Here is a 20,424-nt window from a genome sequence, read left to right as displayed (position 1 = left end):
CCTGCTGTATCCTCTGACAATCCTCATCACTATCTGCAACTCCACCAACCTTTGTGTCGTCCGCAAACTTACTAATCAGACCAGCTACATTTTCCTCCAAATCATTTATATATACTACAAAGAGCAAAGGTCCCAGCACTGATCCCTGCGGAACACCACTAGTCACATCTCTCCGATGTCATCCGATGTTCAGTCACCTCCTCCTTCCAGCAGCCAATGTATCTGACTTGCAATATTGGACCACCTGATCCATTGTCTGGTTATTCAGATCTGTCACAACATAATTACATCCATCCGATGCCTTCCTCAAAAGAGTCACAAACTGAGCTACTGTCTCCCCCTCTTTCTGTCTCATTTGATGGAAAACTTGCCTTTTGGAATGTGGCATTTGGCATCACCATATAATGGTCCTTCAAAGCTTTCACTGCACGTTCATAATCCACCTTTTCTCCCATGTCAGGCAATGTCTTGAAAGTCTCCTTCACCAACGCACCCGCCTTGAACAGCAATAAGGCCCATCGCAGTGCTCTCTGTACCTCTGTCGCCCCATTGAAAAACAAACCGCAACTGTCAGCATACACTTCAAACTCCTCCTGGCATGCTTTCTATTTTACACTGACGGAACTGGCACCACCTGTCAGATCAAATGGCTCAATTCCCCGGACTGCAGACATATCAGCTTCAGTAAATGCCATGTTAGAAACTTAAATATCTCCAAATTTACCTCTGTATTGCTTCCCTTGATATCCTCATTGCCAATGTCACAGCTCAGGCTGAAGAATCACACTTGAAATCACAGATTTAACTTTAACAAAGATTTAACAAGCTTTAATAGAGTAGAGTTCTTGCTTCCTGCTGTTCATTGTGGCTGCAAAGCCTATCTGACCTTACAACAACCCCCAGGTCAGGTGTTTCCCCAAAACCCTGAATTCCTTTCACTTTCACTTCCAAGTATCATATAGTCTCTAATACACAAGCCCACACATACAATCAGGACATTGGGGACCTTTCTTGACTTGCACATATTTAAAATTCCAGGCATGCAAGAAAATCTCAGGGAATATTGTTCAAACATTGCTTTCCATCAGTACATCTAACTTACTGATTGAGCTATACAACGCTGACTGAGGTGTAGCACCAGTGAGTTTTATTTTCGTACTGTTGAGGCCTCAGTCTTCAAGGCAGTAACAGCTCACAACAAATCATCCCAAAGATTATGAATTGAGTATTTCTCTTTGAAACTGGCAGTGGAAAGCTCCCCTGATGGTTACATTGATACTGATTATGTGGCTAAGCCATACAGACCAGAGAATCGCAGGTTTGATTCCCAATTTGTCTCAGATTTACTCATGCTGGGGTTTGCAGTGTGACGAGGGGATCCCAGGGTGTAGCAGTCCATACATCTGGGCCTAGAAGAGCAATTTTGATCCACCAGGGCCAACAGATCTAAGTTTTACACAGACCTGACACAGTCTTTGTCTCTGCTGTGTGCCTGCCAGGTGTTCATGGCAAGCATTCTATTCAGTAGGCAGTTACATCAGCACTGCAGTCCCATCAAAGTGATAGTCTGATTTGAATATATTTAAGAGGTTTTGGTCTGAGTAAAGCATGCACCTAAACTGCCCAAGAAAATGGCCATGTTAAATCGGCCATGTGTATGAAACGAACAACTAGTGTCGTGCTTGAATTTTAACTTGTGCTTTGTTAGGTTTCAGCCACATAGAGGGAGTGAATAGAACCAACAGATTTAATTACAACAGATCGTAACTTATCTTTTTTGATTCTTTCATGGGATGTGAGCATTGCTGGCTAGGCCAACATTTGTTGCCCAACCCTAATTGCCCTTGAGAAGGTGGTGGTGAGCTATTTTCTTGAACTGCCGCAATCCATGTGGTGTAGGTACACCCAACGTGCTATTAGGGGGGAGTTCCAGGATTTTGACCCAGTGACAGTGAAGGAACGGCGATATAGTTCCAAGTCAGGATGGTGTGCAGCTTGGAGGAGAATTTGCAGGTGGTGGTGTTCCCATGCACCTGCTGCCTTGGTCCTAGGTCGTAGAGGCCATGGGTTTGGAAGGTGCTATCAAAGAAGGCTTGGTGAGTTGCTGCAGTATATCTTGTAGATGGTACACACTGCTGCTATTGTGCATTGGTGTTGGAGTATTGAATGTTTAAGGTGATGAATGGGGTGCCGATCAAGTGGGCTGCTTTGTCCTGGATGGTGTCGAGCTTCCTGAGTGTTGTTGGAGTCACACTCATCCAGGCAAATGGAGAGTATTCCATCACACTTCTAACTTGTGCCTTGTAGATGGTGGACAGGCATTAGGGAGAAAAGGAGGTGAATTACTCCCCATAGAATTCTCAGCCTCTGACCTGCTCTTGTTGCCATCGTATTTATGCGGCTGATCCAGTTCAGTTTCTGGTCAATGGTAACGCCCAGGATGTTGATTAGTGGGGGATTCAGCGATGGTAATGCCATTGAATGTCAAGGGGAGATGGTTAGATTCTCTCTTGTTGGAGATGGTCAGTGCCTGGCACTTGTGTGGCGCAAATGTTACTTATCAGCCCAAGCCTCAATGTTTTTTTCGTCTTGCTGCATGCGGGCATGGACTGCTTCAGTAGCTGAGGTGTCGCAAATGGTGCTGAACCCTGTGCAATGATCAGCGAACAGCCCCACTTCTGACCTTATGTTGGAGGGAAGGTAATTGATGAAGCAGCTGAAGATGGTTGGACCTGGGACACTACCTGAGGAACTCCTGCAGTGATGTCCTGGGACTTGACTGGGACCTGGGACTGGGACTGACCTGCAACAACCGTCTTCCTTTGTGCTAGGTATGATTCCAACCAGTGGAGAATTTTCCCTCTGATTCCCATTGACTTGAGTTTGGCTACCGCTCCTACTTCTTATGATCTTATAGACAGATTTTTGATCTACAAGGGAGTCAAGGGTTATGGGGGGCAGGCAGGAAAGTGGAGTTAAGTCAGCCATGATCTTATTGAATGGTGGAGCAGGCTCAAGGGGTGGAATGGCCTACTCCTGCTCCTATTTCTTATGATCTTATTCCATACTCAACTCAGTCAAGTGCTGCCATGATGTCAAGGACAATTGCTCTCACCTCACCTCTGGAGTACAGCTCTTTTATCCATGATTAGACCAAAGCTGTAATGAGGTGCTGGGATACATGCTGTTTTTAGTGTAAATTAATGATTTAGACGTGAATATAGGAGGTATGATCAGTAAGTTCGCCGATGACATGAAAATTGGTGGTGTCGTAAATAGTGAGGAGGTAAGCCTTAGATTACAGGATGGGCTGGTAAGACGGGCAGAGCAGTGGCAAATAGAATTTAATCCTAAAAAGTGTGAAGTGTTGCATTTTGGGAGGACTAACAAGGCAAGGGAATATACGATGGATGGTAGGACCATAAGAAGTACAGAGGGACCTTGGTGTACTTGTCCATAGATCACTGAAGGCAGCAGCACAGGTAGATAAGTTGGTTAGGAAGGCATATGGGATACTTGCCTTTATTAGCTGAAGCATAGAATGTAGAACAGGGAGGTTATGATGGAGCTGTATAAAATGCTAGTTAGACCACAGCTGGAGTACTGTGTACAGTCTGGGCACCACACTAAAGGAAGGATGTGATTGCACTGGAGAGGGAGCAGAGGAGATTCACCAGGAAGCTGCCTGGGCTGGAGCATTTCAGCTATGAAGAGAGACTGGATAGTCTAGGGTTGTTTTCCTTAGAGCAGAGAAGGCTGAGGGGGGGCGGGGGTGGAACCTAATTGAGGTCTACAAAAATATGAGGGGCATAGATAGGAAAAAATTTTTTTCCCTTAGCGGAGGTGTTAATAACCAGGGGACATAGATTTAAGGTAAGGGGCAGGAGGTTTAGAGGGGATTTGAGGAAAAAAAGTTTCATCCAGAGGGTGGTTGGAATCAGGAACACACTGCCTGAAGAGGTCGTAGAGGCAGGAACCCTCACAACATTTAAGAAGTATTTAGATGAGCACTTGAAATACCATAGCATACAAGGCTACGGGCCAAGTGCTGGAAAATGGGATTAGAATAGATAGGCTTGATGGCTAGCACGGACACAGTGGGTTGAAGGGCCTGTTTCTGTGCTATATAACTCTATGAGATCTTGAGCTGATTAGCCCTGGTGAAACCCAAACTGAGCATTTGTTGGTAGGTTGTTGCTGAGTAAGTGCCGCTTGATAGCACTGTCGACGAACCTTCCATCACTTTGCTGATAGTCCTGCGTTCTGTGTACAGGACATACCTGGGCAATTTTCTACATTGCCGGGTAGATGCCAGTGTTGTAGCTGTACTGGAACAGGTTGGCTAGGGGCGCAGCTAGTTCTGGAGCACAAGTCTTCAGTCCTACAGCCGTGATGTTGTCAGGACCCATAGCCTTTACTGTGTCCAGTGCATTCAGCTGTTTCTTGATATCACTTGAGTAAATCGAATTGGCTGAAGACTGGCATCTATGACGGTAGGGACTTTAGGAGAAGGCCGTGATGGATCATCCACTCGGCACTTCTGGCTGAAGATGGTTGCAATTGCTTCTGCCTTGTCTCTTGCACTGATGTGCTGGGCTTTCCCATCATTTAGGATGGGGATGTTTGTGGAATCTCCTCCTCAGTTAGTTGTTTAATTGTCCGCCATCATTCACATCTGGATGTGGTCGGCTGCAACCGTCGGTTGTGGGATCACTTAGCTCTGTCTATCTCATGCTGCTTCTGCTGTTTAGCATGTATGCAGTCCTGTGTTGTAGCTTCACCATTTTTAGGTATGCCTAATGCTGCTTCTGGCAGGCTCTCCTACACTCTTCATTGAACCAGGGTTGGTCCCCTGACTTGATGGTAATGGTCGATGGGGGATATGAAGGGCCATGAGATTGAAGATTGTAGTTGATGGCCCACAGCACCTCATGGATTCCCAGTTTTGAGCTGCTCGATCTGTTCTGAGTCTATCCCATTTAGCGCGGTGGTAGTGCCACGCAACAGAATGGTGAGTATCTTTCATCTCTACAAGGACTGTGTGGTGGTCATGCCTACCAATACTGCCATGGACAGATGTGTCTGCAATAGGTAGATTGATGAGGGTGGGTCAGGTAGGTTTTTCCCTCTTGTTGGTTCTCTCACCACCTGCCACAGGTCCAGTCTGGCAGCTATGCTCTTTAGGACTTGGCCAGCTTGGTCATTAGTGGTGCTGCCAAGCTACTCTTGGTGATGGGCATCGAGGTCTCCAACCCAGACACATTCTGTGTCCTTTCTACCCTTAGTGCTTCTTCCAAGTGGAGAAGCATTGATTTATCAGCTGAGGGAGGTCAGTTGGCAGTAATCAGAAGGAGGCTTCCTTGTCCATATTTGATCCGATGCCATGCATCGTCATGGAGGTCGGAAGCAATGTTGAGGATTCAAAGGGCCACTCCCTCCCGACTGTACACCACTGTTCCACCACCTCTTATGGGTCCTAACACTGGGACAGGACATATGCAGGGATGGTGATGAAGGAGTCTGGGACATTGGCTGTAAGGTATGATTCGGTAACTGTGACTATGCCAGGCTATTGATTGATTAGTCTGCGGGACAGCTCTCCCAATTCTGGCACGAGTCCCCAGATGTTGGTGAGGAGGACGTTGAAGGATTGACTGGACAAGGTGTGCCTTTGTCGTTTCGGCTGCCGATGTCAACACCCGCTGGGCTGTCCGGTTCATTCTTATTTGACTTTTCTGTACTGGTTTAATACAACTGAGTGGCTTGCTAAGCCACTTCAGAGGGCAGTTAAGAGGCAACCACATTATTGTGGGTCTGGAGTACATGTAGGCCAAAGAGTGGGAAGCACAGAGTGATCTGGGAACAGAGTGCTTGGCCAGGAATTGGTGCAAGTGGGAAGGAGGTGCTGCTTTCTATTTTTGTTTTATCTCCAGTAGCTGGTAAGTGTACTTCTTTTGACTGCAAACTAGGAGACTGTAACTTGCTACTACTTTAGCTAACTAGTTACTAATTTAGTAATCAAATAAATAAATAAAGTTAGACAGACAGGGCAAGAATGGTGTGCCGCGACTGCAGCATGTGGGAGTTTGTGGAAAGCAATGCAGTCCCAGACAACCATATCCGTGGTGTCTGCAGCTTGAGCAACTTCTGCTCAGAGTTGTTGATCTGGAGTCTGAGCTGTAGACATTGCAGAGCATCAGTGAGGACAGTTACCTGGGCACTTTGTTGCAGGAGGCAGGCACACACCTTAGGTTATGTCAATGGTGAGGGACAGGAGGGTGTGACTGTGAGTCAGGTAGAACATAGAACATAGAACAGTACAGCACAGAACAGGCCCTTCGGCCCACGATGTTGTGCCGACCCTTTAACCTACTCTAAGATCAAACTACCTACATACCCTTCATTCTACTATCATCCATGTACCTATCCAAGAGTCGCTTAAATGTCCCTAATGTATCTGCTTCTACTACCACCGCTGGCAGTGCATTCCACGCACCCACCACTCTCTGTGTAAAGAACCTACCTCTGACATCTCCCCTAAACCTTCCTCCAATCACCTTAAAATTATGCCCCCTGGTGATAGCCCTTTCCGCCCTGGGAAAAAGTCTCTGGCTATCCACTCTATCTATGCCTCTCATCATCTTGTACACCTCTATCAAATCACCTCTCATCCTTCTTCGCTCCAATGAGAAAAGCCCTAGCTCCCTCAACCTTTCTTCATAAGACATGCCCTCCAGTCCAGGCAGCATCCTGGTAAATCTCCTGTGCACCCTCTCTAAAGCTTCCACATCCTTCCGATAATGAGGCGACCAGAACTGAACACAATATTCCAAGTGTGGTCTAACCAGGGCTTTATAGAGCTGCAGCATAACCTCGCGGTTTTGTGAAAGGTAGGTCGTGCCTCACAAACCTTATTGAGTTTTACGAGAAGGTGACCAAACAGGTGGATGAGGGTAAAGCCGTGGATGTGGTGTATATGGATTTCAGTAAGGCATTTGATAAGGTTCCCCACGGTAGGCTATTGCAGAAAATACGGAAGTATGGGGTTGAAGGTGATTTAGAGCTTTGGATCAGAAATTGGCTAGCTGAAAGAAGACAGAGGGTGGTGGTTGATGGCAAATGTTCATCCTGGAGTTTAGTTACTAGTGGTGTACCGCAAGGTTCTGTTTTGGGGCCACTGCTGTTTGTCATTTTTATAAATGACCTGGATGAGGGTGTAGAAGGGTGGGTTAGTAAATTTGCGGATGACACGAAGGTCGGTGGAGTTGTGGATAGTGTCGAAGGGTGTTGTAGGGTACAGAGGGACATAGATAGGCTGCAGAGCTGGGCTGTGAGAAGGCAAATGGAGTTTAATGCGGAGAAGTGTGAGGTGATTCACTTTGGAAGGAGTAACAGCAATGCAGAGTACTGGGCTAATGGGAAGATTCTTGGTAGTGTAGATGAGCAGAGAGATCTTGGTGTCCAGGTACATAAATCCCTGAAAGTTGCTACCCAGGTTAATAGGGCTGTTAAGAAGGCATATGGTGTGCTAGCTTTTATTAGTAGGGGGATCGAGTTTCGGAGCCACGAGGTCATGATGCAGCTGTACAAAACTCTGGTGAGGCCGCACCTTGAGTATTGCGTGCAGTTCTGGTCACCGCATTATAGGAAGGATGTGGAAGCTTTGGAAAGGGTGCAGAGGAGATTTACTAGGATGTTGCCTGGTATGGAAGGAAGGTCTTACGAGGAAAGGCTGAGGGACTTGGGGTTGTTTTCGTTAGAGAGAAGGAGGAGGAGAGGTGACTTAATAGAGACATACAAGATAATCAGAGGGTTAGATAGGGTGGATAGTGAGAGTCTTTTTCCTCGGATGATGATGGCAAACACGAGGGGACATAGCTTTAAGTTGAGGGGTGAAAGATATAGGACAGATGTCAGAGGTAGTTTCTTTACGCAGAGAGTAGTAGGGGCGTGGAACACCCTGCCTGCAACAGTAGTAGACTCGCCAACTTTAAGGGCATTTAAGTGGTCATTGGATAGACATATGGATGAAAATGGAATAGTGTAGGTCAGATGGTCGGCGCAACATCGAGGGCCGAAGGGCCTGTACTGCGCTGTAATGTTCTAATGTTGTAAAAAAAAACTCAATCCCCCTGTTAATGAAAGCCAACACCCCATACGCCTTCTTAACAACCCTATCAACTTGGGTGGCAACTTTGAGCGATCTATGGACGTGGACCCCAAGATCCCTCTGTTCCTCTACACTGCCAAGAATCCTGTCTTTAAGCCTATATTCTGCATTCAAATTCGACCTTCTAAAATGAATCACTTCACACTTTTCCAGGTTGAACTCCATCTGTCACTTCTCAGCCCAGCTCTGCATCCTGTCAATGTCCCGTTGCAACCTACAACAGCCCTCCACACTATCCACAACTCCAGCAACCTTTGTGTCATCGGCAAACTTACTAACCCAGCCTTTCACTTCCTCTTCCAAGTCATTTATGAAAATCACAAAGAGCAGAGGTCCCAGAACAGATCCCTGCGGAACACCACTGGTCACCGAGCTCCAGGCTGAATACTTTCCATCTACTACCACCCTCTGTCTTCTATGGGCCAGCCAATTCTGTATCCAGACAGCCAAATTACCCTGTATCCCATGCCTCCTTACTTTCTGAATGAGCCTACCATGGGGAACCTTATCAAACGCCTTGCTAAAATCCATATACACCACTTCCACTGCTCTTCCTTCATCAATGTGTTTTGTCACATCCTCAAAGAATTCAATAAGGCTTGTGAGGCATGACCTGCCCCTCACAAAGTCATGCTGACTATCTCTAATCAAACTATGCTTTTCCAAATAATCATAAATCCTGTCTCTCAGAATCCTCTCCAATAATTTGCCCACCACCGACGTAAGACTGACTGGTCTGTAATTCCCAGGGTTATCCCTATTCCCTTTCTTGAACAAGGGAATAACAAGGTAGGTATGGGGATGTAGTATATTGTGATGGAGGAGACACAGCCCTTGACTTTGACCAACACTAATGAGGTACTTGCTACCTGTGTGGATGAAAATAAGGACTGCAGGGTGGATGAGCAAATTGAACATAGCACCATGGTGCAAGATGCTACTCATGCGGGGGAGTGAAAAGGAATGTAACTGTGATAGAGGACAGTATAGTCAGGGGCATAGATACTGTTCTCTGCAGCTGCAACCAGGAGTTCCGATGGCTGTGTTGCCTGCTAGGGTTAAGCACATTTCCTCATGGCTGGAGATGAACTTGGAGTGGGAGGGGGAGGATCCAGTTGTCATGGTCCATGTAGAAATCAACAACATTGATAGAGCTGGGAATGATGTTCTGCTGAGAGAGTTAGAGGAGATAGGGTCCAAATTAAAACGCAGAATCTCAAAGGTAATAATCTCTGAGCCACACACCAATTGGCATAGGGTCAAGCAGATTAGAGAATTAAACGTATGGTTCAAAGAGTGGTGTGGAAAGAAGGGGTTTTGATTCATGGGACACTGACACCAGTACTGGAGAAAGAGGGAGCTGTTCCTTTGGGATGGACTCCACTTAAACTGAGCTGGGGCCAGTGTCTTGGTGAATTGTATAACTAAGGCTGTGGATAGAGCTTTAAACTAAAAGAGGTACGGGAGGGTTCAGGTGAAAGGAGATTTAGAAATCTAAAGAGAAAAGTCAAGACTGTACAATAGTGTACTGATCTGGGTAAAGACAAGCAAAGTGGGACAGGAAGGGCCTGTTGAAAGGCAGAGCATGCTCGAGGGGCCGAGTGGCCTACTCCTGCTCCTAATTTGCATGTTCATATGATCATATGACAGTGTTTAACAGTAATAATTCATTAGCCAATCAGGTCCATGCAAATGGTGGAGGCAGTGGTGCAGTGGTAATGACACTGAACTAGCAATCTAGAGGCATAGGCTAATGTCATGGGGATATGGGTTCAATTACCACCATGGCAGCTGATGGAATTTAAATCCAATTAATTAATAAATTAATACAAATCTGGAATTAAAAGTTAGTCTCAGTAATGGTGACATGACACTATCATCGACTGTTGTAAAAATCCATCTGGTTCACTAATGTCCTTTAGGGAAGAAAATCTGCCATCCTTACCTGGTCTGGCCTACATGTGATCCCAGACCCACAGCAATGTGGTTAACTCTTAACTGCTCTCTGAAATGGCCGAGCAAGCCATTCAGTTATCAAGGACAATTAGGGCTGGGCAACAAATGCTGAACTTACCCCAGCGATGCCTACATCCCATGAATGAATAAAAAAATTTAAGGCTTTTTATCTGAATGCACAAAGTATTCGCAATAAGATAGATGAACCAATGGCACAAATATAGATAAATGATTTAGATCTAATCGCCATTATAGAGACATGGGACTTGACTTTCAATTTGGTGTTGGAACCTCAACGCCCAGATAACCTCCAGGTCCTGACACCATGCCCCTCATCCCCTACTAGGGTGTCACATATAGCTCATGCTCCCTTCCACTCTCAGGGGAGATAATAGGGGTGAGATATGAAACAGGGCAGCCTATGGCTGAAATCTTGTGTCATAATCTTTTATGCGGCATCTTATCGAATGCCTTTTGGAAATCCAAATACACTACATCTTTTTTTAGATTAGATTAGATTAGAGATACAGCACTGAAACAGGCCCTTCGGCCCACCGAGTCTGTGCCGAACACCCATTTATACTAATCCTACACTAATCCCATATTCCCAACAAACATCCCCACCTGTCCCTATATTCCCCTACCACCTACCTATACTGATGACAATTTATAATGGCCAATTTACCTGTCAACCTGCAAGTCTTTTGGCTTGTGGGAGGAAACCGGAGCACCCGGAGAAAACCCACGCAGACACAGGGAGAACTTGCAAACTCCACACAGGCAGTACCCAGAATCGAACCCGGGTCCCTGGAGCTATGAGGCTGCGGTGCTAACCACTGCGCCACTGTGCCGCCCCTCTGCCGCTACTGATTCCTCTTTATCTACTCTGCTTGTTACATCCTCAAAGAACTCTAAAAAATTTGTCAAACATGATTTCTCTTTCATAAAACCATGTTGAATCTGCTCGATTGCATTATGATTTTCTAAATGTCCTGTTACTACTTCCTTAACAATGGATTATAGCATTTTCCCAATGATAGATAGACTAACTGGCCTATAGTTTCCTGCTTTCTGTTTCCTTCCTTTCTTGAATAGAGCTGTTAACATTTGCGATTTTCCAATCCGCTGGGGCTTTCTAGCATCTTGGGAATTTTGGAAGATTACAACCAATGCATCCGCCATCTCTGCAGCCACTTCTTTTAAGATCCTAGGATGCAGACCATCAGGTCGTGGGGACTTGTCAACCTTTAGTCCTATAGTTTTAAGTTCCTCCCTCCCTTTCGCCTCTTGATTTTCTACTATTCTTGGGATGCTTTTTGTGTCTTCTGTGAAGACAGATACAAAATACTTGTTCAAAGTCTCTGTCATTTCCTTGCTTCCTATTATTAATTCCCCAGTCTCATTTTCTAAGGGACAAACACTTACTTTAGCTACTCTCTTCCTTTTTATATATTTCTAGAAGCTTTGACTGTTTTTATATTGCTTGCTAGTTTACTCTCATACTCCCCCCCCTTTTTAGTCATTCTCTGCTGGTTTCTAAAATGTTCCCAATCTTTTGGCCTACCACTAATCTTCACAGCATTGTTGCTGGGGGTGTTCTTTAAATTAGTCCAATCCCGAAATAAGCTGCTCCATTGCTTCCTGAGCTTTCTAGCCTTACCTTCCTCTTTAAGGTACTGTTGCAGGCCCATAATTAATGACTGTCCACCAGATATTTTGCCCTCCCAAATGTTGAGCAACTTATAAATAGCACAATTAACCAACAAAATTGATTGAGCCTCCTGTCTGCTTGATCTGCACTCCACACCAAAATAACCCCCCATTAATTTTAAGCTACAGTTTTTTCTTCAAAACAGACAACACTTTATGAAATCTATTAACTTCTGTACAATACTACTACTTCACACTGACATGCCAAGCTCCACAGATACATTTTACTCAGTGATTTCTTTCAACTTGCAAATATGGTGAGTTATAAATAGATACAGATTCTTCTTGCACATGTTAATAAAAAAATCAAAACACTTTAATGAAGTGAATGTGATGAAAGTGAAATTGTCCAAACGAACTGGCAGTGTAGTGATTAAAGAAGCTTTGTTTAGAAAGTAACACAAAGGAAATGGGGAGTAAGAGAATTCACAAAACTATTGGCCCAGTAAAGAGATCTTAAGAACAGAGCAATAGACTGGTCAGCCTGTGGGAAAATCTCAACCCCAGTTAACATTACTGCCAGATAGTGTACTGCCAATCTCAGTCAGATTACTAGGTATACCATGAGGTGTGACAGATACTCAACCAATGTAAAAAAGCTCGTGGGCAAAATAGATTTGCAGGAGGTTGCATATTAGATTGCACTTTAGAATTTAACTGTAGTTGATGATATAATGGCAAAGGTCAAGAAAATATCTGCTTAGCAATTGAATCCTCGCTGCTAGAATACAGGAGCCTGGAGGATTACATGGTGGGAGAAACTGAGCTGAAATGTGTTGACAAACAGTGCACAAACACACTATCTGCAATTCCATTATTAATTTAGAGAGGATTGCTGAGGTAAGATGAATGCTTTAAAACAATGATTCAATAAGTATTTAAAAATGTTGGCAAATCATTCCCACCTGCCCACTTGCATAGAGAATTATGAAAATCTTGAATAATGTTGATCTCCTTACCTCCTTCAGACTTGGGCGATCCTTCTGACATCACCTTTCTTATGGCAAGCTGGCTTTGGTCTTTGTTCTCATTGGCTGGTGAAGGCAGATTGTCAGACTGAGTTCTTTGAATAGGGACGCCTGCAATGCTGTGTCTGTGCTTCCTGGAATGATTCTGAACCTGACCGCTTTTATGTGCTGTGGCAGTGTGGGTGAAATGGAAACCCAGAGTATGTATCCTCAGATGGAACCAGCTTAAGTGTTTTTTCATGCAAACAGAAGTGTTCCATTTAAATAAGTTGTGTAAACACCAAAAAGAGACACATCATGCAGAGTATTAAGGAGTCAAAACTGGCCAGTTCCTTTGCTAAGACCTGATTCCACTTAATTTGGCCAAACATTACTGTGATCTAGAATGTTGACCACAAGTGTCCCACAGACAGAATTCAGAGTTGTAAACAATAATACAGTCAAAACGCATTAATAAGAACTCTGGTGGAATGAGACCCGACATATATATGAACTCAGTCTGCAGGTCCTGTAATTAAGTGTGTTATGGAACAGGATGATGATCTGATTCTGAGATAGTAATCTCTTTTTTTAGTCCTATGGAGTTCTTACTAATGATGATTATCTGTACATGTAATGGATTAATTATCCAACACTAACCTGCGTGCAATACCATAAATAAAAACAGATAATTTAATAATGTAAAACTATTATTTAGGATAAATAATATTTGAATAGAGGGATCCATATTCTTATCACATGAATTTCATACTGCAATTGACTATAACAGAAAACAGTCCAACAGGCCTGCTCTTTGTATTAAAATACAGCTGCAGTTTCTTGGTTTGTGCACAAACATGCCCTTATTGCAAAAGTGAACCATCATAAACCAGACTTTGGATGAACAAATTCTCTCAGAGATATAATGATAAATTATGCTGCGGTGATATGTTAAGCTTTGGCTTCTGCTGGGCAATGTGATTAAGAGTATAGGGGTACATTCCATTACTAAGACTGCTTATTTCCACCTCCATAACAGCGTTCAGCTCCGTCCCGCCTCAGTCCATCTGCTGCTGAAACCCTCAATCATGCCTTTGTTACCTCTAGACTTGACTATTTTAATGCACTCCTGGATGGTCTCCCACATTCTACCCTCCGTAAATTTGAGATAATCCAAAACTCCGCTGCCGACATCCTGATTCACACCATGGGAGAAGTTTTATGCTCTCCTGTTGGCAGGTTTGGAGGTGGGGACAGCATAAAATCGGGTTGATTCCCACCACCATCCCACCTCTGCCAAAATTCCATCTGGGGCGGGAAGACCTGTGAATGGCCTTCCCACTCCACTGCCAATTGAGGCCTTTGACTGGATAATTAACTCCCAATTAAGGGCCTCTTCCCACTGCAATTGGCCATGCGGTAGGCGGCCCTGTCGCTGCATGGGAAGGACCTCACGAAAAACTGTGTGGCTGCTTCCCGGCTCCGAAGGTGGGGGTTGGGAGGCGTGATCCCTCGTTCAAAGATACTAAGTGCCTGAATGAGGGACCCTGTATCGGAAAGGGGGTTGCTTGCTGAGGGCCACCCCTCTGCCCTTGCTGCCAACCCCCCTCCCCACCACTGCCGCGAGACCCCCCCTGACCTCACCTACCTGAGGCCTGGCTCCAGCGACGTTCCTCGGCCTCCAGCAGCAGCCATTGCCTTTACAGTGGCACTGCAGCTGCCAGCCTCTGATTGGCTGACAACTCTCCAAGTGCGGGACTTCCAGTAACGGGGTCCTACATCCTAAGGAGGCCTGCCGCTGTCCACTTAAGTGCCTGTTTGGCACTAATTCAGTGGGCCTTCCAGAAAAGAGGCAACGGGAGGATCTCTGCGTTGGTTTCTCCTGACGTTGAGACCCCTGCTGCCAGGATAAAATTCCCCCCAGGTCTCATTCACTCATCACCCCTGTGCTCGCTGACCTACATTGGCTTCCAGATAAGCAACATCTTGATTTTAAAATTCTCATCCTTGCTTTAAAATTCCTCCATGGCCTTTTCCCTCTCTATCTCTGTAATCTCCTCCAACCTCACAACCCTCTAAGATATCTGCATGCCTCCAATTCTGGTCACTTGAGCATCTCTGATTTTAACTGCTCCACCATTGGTGGCCGTGCCTTCAGCTGCCCAGGCCCTAAGATCTGGAATTCTGTCCCTAAACCTCTCTACCTCTCTTTGTTTCTTTAAAACCTACCTCTTAGACCAAGCTTTTGTTCATCTGACCTAATATTGCCTTCTGGTGGCTTGGTGTCATATCTTGTTTTATAATGCCCCTGGGACATTTTATTACATTAATGTTGCTATATAAATACAAGTTTCTGTTGTCCACAATATTTTTTAATGATTCACAATACATTTTGTGTTGTATTGGTCACAGGGCACTGCAGAGAGGTGTGCTAATCCTATATTTAATGATAATGCACACTATTGAGCATTTCAGTAATGTAGTCATTACCACTCTTGTCAATTACTAGTAGTTTCTTGTTTCTTCTGGCAATACAAGTATGGTACTGGAGCTAATACAGCAGAAGCTCTGGCTTATGCTCTAATTCATTGCTATTTGTCATAGAACAACTTTGTTGTGGTTTTTGGAGGTCGATCATCTCAGTCCCAGGACATCACTGCAGAAGTTCCTCAGGGTAATGTCCTAGGCCCAAACATCTTCAGCTGCTTCATCAATGACCTTCCTTCAATCATAAGGTCAAAAGTGGGGGTGCGCTGACGATTGCACAATGTTCAGCACCATTCGTGACTCCTCAAATACTGAAGCAGCCCATGTCCACATGCAACAAGACCTGGACAACATTCTGGTATGGGATGATAAGTAGCAGGTAACATTCACACCATACAAGTGCCAGGCAATGACCTCTCAAACAAGCGCGAATCTAACCATCTCTGCTTGAAATTCAACGACATCACCAATGCTGACTCCCCCACCATCAACATCCTAGGGGGTTACCATTGACCAGAAACGTAACTGTACCAGCCATATAAATACTGTGGCTACAAGAGCAGGTCAGAGACTGGGAATTCTATGGTCATTAACTCACCTCCTGACTCCCAAAAGCCTGCCCACCATCTACAAGGAATAAGTCAGGAGTGTGATGGAATACACTCCACTTGCTTGGATGAGCGCAGCTCCAACAACACTCAAGAAGCTCGACATCATCCAGGACAAAGCAGCCCGCTTGATTGGCGCCCCATCCATCACCTGCAACATTCACTCCCTCCACCACTGACGCACAGTGGCAGCAGTGTGTATCATTTACAAGATGCACTGCAGCAACTCACCAAGCCTCCTTGGACAGCACCTTCCAAACCCACGACCTCTACCACCTCGAAGGACAAAGGCAGCAGAAGCACGGGAAGACGACCAACTTCAAGTTCCCGTCCAAGCCACACACCATCCTGACTTGGAACTATATTGCCATTCCTTTACTGTTGCCAAAAACCTGGAACTCCCTCCCTGACAGCACTGTGGATGTACCTACACCCCAAGGACTGCAGCAGTTCAAGAAGGCAGCTCACCACCACCTTCTCAACAGCAATTAGGGATGGGAACCAAATACTGGCCTAGCCAGTGACACTCACGTCCCATGAAAGAATAAAAAAAAGGATAACATCCAACATTAATTTTAGAAACTAGGTGCTGATCATATATAGCCCAAAAAGCAGCTGACATCTGTTTTCAAGTGAAAAAAGACAGACTTGCATTAAAAAAATTTCAAATATGGTAGCTTTTCTCTTCCAGTTTTTTTCTAAGAAAAAATACAATGTATTCCATTGTACAATTAAAGGCAGTTTGTGAATACACCGACTACATCACCCCAACTGTGTCAAGCAGTTTTGTTCTGTTCTATCCAATTGCAGTGAACAAGCCAATGAAGCCAAAATCTCACGGTTGCAAGAAATGTGTAAGGTTGTCTGTTGCTTTTATTAAGATCTATCTTTAAGGTACTGTCAGCCCATTCACCTTTCCACCTCAGACAGTAAATGCTGAAAGCTCTGCATACAGTGTTTGAATTTGATCTCAATGAAAGAAACAGATTTTAAAGTGCTTTTTAACTGTTATCAACATGGTGTTCCCTAAATTATAGGATGTGGTACACACCAATGATTACCAGCACAGGATCTTCTGGCTTGTGGCAGAAGGAGATGAGGGGGAGAGAGAGAGAGAGCAAGATCAGTGTCAGAATCATAGGCAGTTCTTGGACGCCTCTTAGGATCTGCTCAGAATGTCACTTCAAGTGGTTTGGTATCAGGTCAACTGCTTAGCATGCGACTAAAAACACTCAAGGTCAGGAAGAAAATCAAAGTATTAAAACAAAGTGGCCAAGGGATACATTAACCAACAGAATGACAAATAAATGTGATCTTTGTGATTAACAAAAGCAATGCATACTGATTTATAGATTTATGTTGCCCATAAGATATTTTGTTCAAACCCGAATATACAGAACAGATTGTGTTGGTGAAGGGACTAACAGTACAGGAACTGCCAGTTTCACTGCCTTATTCCAAATTAAAGTCACAGTTAGGAAAGTGATTAGTGATATATAAATACGACTACACAAAGAGGTACGACTACATACAGTGAGCAGATGGTGCAGACAGTAAAAGAGAACTGAAGAAAACCAGAGTAACTGAGGCTCAGAAAGTTAAGGGAGCTAAGACAAAAGGCAACAGATGAACGTTAAGCTGCCATGCTGAGGAAGTTATTTGCGTCGTTTACTTGGCTGGAGTCGGAGCTGCTGCACGGCTGCTTCTGCTGCAGCAATGGCGGCCCCAGCATCTTCTAGGTGGGTCTGAGTGACGCTGCTTTTGCTTTGACTTCGTGATGGTCCATGAGAACGTAAATGTCCTTCTGAAGACGATTTTGAGCTGGCAGGACTGCTCTGTGATTTCTCAATGGTGGGCACGTGCATCTCTGGGGAAACAAACATTGGTAATGAATGTTGTTATTAGCTGCAATGGGATATTCAATGTTATTTATTTGAAGTGATTTATTTTTTACCTTACAGTCTTCACACATTTCCTCTTTGACCACAACCACAGGCCGCAAATCTGCTGCTAAGCCTCCTATTCTACCCTAGCGGGCTGTGGAAGCTCAATCATTGAGCATGTTCAAAACAGAAATCGATGGATATCTGGATACTAATAACATCAAGGGATATGAGGATAGCACAGGAAAGTGGCATTGAGGTAGATGAACAGCCATGATCTAACTGAATGGTGGAGCAGGCTCGATGGACTGAATGGCCTACTCCTGTTCCTATAAAGTTACTCTGTTATTGGCCATCAGAAATATCAAAGTAATCTGTGGGATAGGTCCTTCTCCAGTCCCTCCTCCTTCCTTATAGGGAAATGCTTGTCCTAAGCTTTCAGACCCCATACCTGCCTGAATGAGATTCAAACAGACACTATGGGATAAATTTACATCTTTACTGTATGGGCGATAATCTGGAAGAGCGGATCCACCCTTTGTTCTAGAACCCATCCAATATTTATAAAAATCCCACCAATTCACAAATATCTTAAGCTTTTGATACTAATAAATTTTGGCATTCAGATTGACAATTCAACCAGCAAAGAGGCAATTGTGCTAAGGACAGACGTTTGCAAACTAACCATAAGAAATTCAGACAAGTCAAACTAGCAGGTAAGAAACATTGGGCTGGATTTTATTTTCACACTGCCGGGAGCAGCAGCAGATGTACAAAATGGCGGCGGTCCCCTCTGTGAGGTTAGTGGCCGTGCCGCCGTGCCATTTAGCACAATGATGGTGGCCGTCCTCCCCCATCACATGGCGGGGGCAGCATTGGCAATGCCGTTAATGGCGTCTCCTGATGTTGGATTGCAGACTTCCACTGCCCCCCCGCAAACAGTATCCACTTGCAAAGGTCCCTCCTTCCCTCACACCTGCAGATTGAGCTCAGTGGCAATGTCCAATGTGAAAAAAAAATTCCATAAGATAAACAACAGATAACTTACCTAACCTTTTCAGGCACCGAGGACTCTCGCCTCGGTGGCACCAGCTTTTCAAAGACGAGAAAGTGAAGGCATGTGAGTGCCGCATGTCATGTGTAAGATTGTGAATGGCTGGTAGGATTGTGGCGAATGAGATACAAATTCATGCAAAACTGTATGAAACAGATTTAAATTGCGTCATGGCAGAGGTGACACCATGGAACTTTGTTGCATCCGAGAAAATCGGAAACTGCATTACAGCGGTGGGTTTCATGGTGGATGACTCTGCACCGATTCTCCAACTCCCCCGCCAAAAAAAACACCTTCTAACGGAGCAGAAAATCCAGCCCATTAAGCACCATTGGGCCTGTGTCGGCTGTATTGTCAATTCTTGAAGGTTACCTGCAGCCCATGCAACACAGCTTGAACACCACTGTTTTCAGTTCAGATACAACATTCTGAATGTCTATTCCCTCATTACACAACTTTATTCAGCAGCAGCAAAGCTCCAGTTCACAAAGAATAAGCAAACAGGAAATCACCGAAATAATTTTCTAGAATCATAGAAAGTTTAAGGCACAGAGAGAGGCCACTTGGCCTATCGTGTCTGTTCTGGCCGAAAAACAATCCACCTATTTTAATCCCACCTGCCCACATTTGGTCCGTAGCCCTGCAGATTACAGCACTTGAGGTGCATATCCAGACTCCTTTTGAATGAGCTGAGGGTTTCTGCCTCAACTACCCTTTCAGGCAGTGAGTTCCAGATCCCCACCACCCTCTGGGTGAAAAAGGTTTTTCTCATTTCCCCTCTAAATTTTTCTACCAATCACTTTAAATCTATGCCCCCTCATCACTGACCTCTCTGCTAAAGTGAATAGACCCTTCACCTCCACTCTATCCAGGCCACTCAAAATTTTATGCATTTCAATCAGATCTCCCCTCAGCCTTCACTGTTCCAAGGAGAACAACCCCAGCCTGTCCAATCTTTCCTCTTTGCTGCATTTTTCCGGTCCTGGCAACATCCTCGTAAATCTCCTCTGAACCCTCTCTAGTACAATTACATGCTTTCTGTAATGAGGTGACCAGAACTGTACACAGTACTCAAGTTGTGGCCTAACCAATGAGTTAGACAGCTCCAGTACAACCTCCCTGCTCTCATATTCTATACCTCAGCTAATAGAGGAAAGGATTCCATATGCCTTCTCAACCACCTTATCGACCTGTCCTGCTACCTTCAGGGAACTGTGGACATTCACTCCAAGGTCCCTCACTTCCTCTACACTTCTCAGTATTTTCCCATTAATCATGTATTCCTTTGCCTTGTTTGACCTCCCCAAATGCATCACCTCACACTTCTCCAAGTTGAATCCCATTTGCCACTTTTCTGCCCATCTGTCCAGACCATCAATATCTTCCGAAAATAAAAGCAAAATACTGCTGAATCTGGAAATCTGAAATAAAAACAAGAAATGCTGGAAATACTCAGCAGGTCTGGCAGCATCTGTGGAGAGAGAAGCAGAGTTAATGTTTCAGGTCAGTGACCCTTCTTCAGACCTGACAAATATTAGAAATGTGATAAGTTATAAGCAAGTACAGCGGGTGGAGGGCAAGAGATAACAAAGGAGGTGTAGATAGGACA

General features: G+C 44.7%; 1 protein-coding gene across 1 annotated transcript in view; it reads right to left on the bottom strand.

The window, feature by feature from the left end:
• LOC137384960 (protein piccolo-like) overlaps positions 1 to 20,424 on the bottom strand; it is a 631,016-nt gene that overhangs the window by 159,052 nt on the left and 451,540 nt on the right. The window contains exon 22 of the mRNA XM_068059672.1: positions 17,551 to 17,745. Within this exon, the coding sequence (XP_067915773.1) occupies positions 17,551 to 17,745 (195 nt within the window). The remainder of the gene's footprint in view (positions 1 to 17,550; positions 17,746 to 20,424) is intronic.

The sequence above is a fragment of the Heterodontus francisci genome, chromosome 27, assembly GCF_036365525.1.
Source record: "Heterodontus francisci isolate sHetFra1 chromosome 27, sHetFra1.hap1, whole genome shotgun sequence".
NCBI lineage: Eukaryota > Metazoa > Chordata > Chondrichthyes > Heterodontiformes > Heterodontidae > Heterodontus > Heterodontus francisci.
The sequence above is the reverse complement of the archived record's forward strand: the minus strand, read 5'-3'. Positions and strand labels throughout refer to the sequence as shown.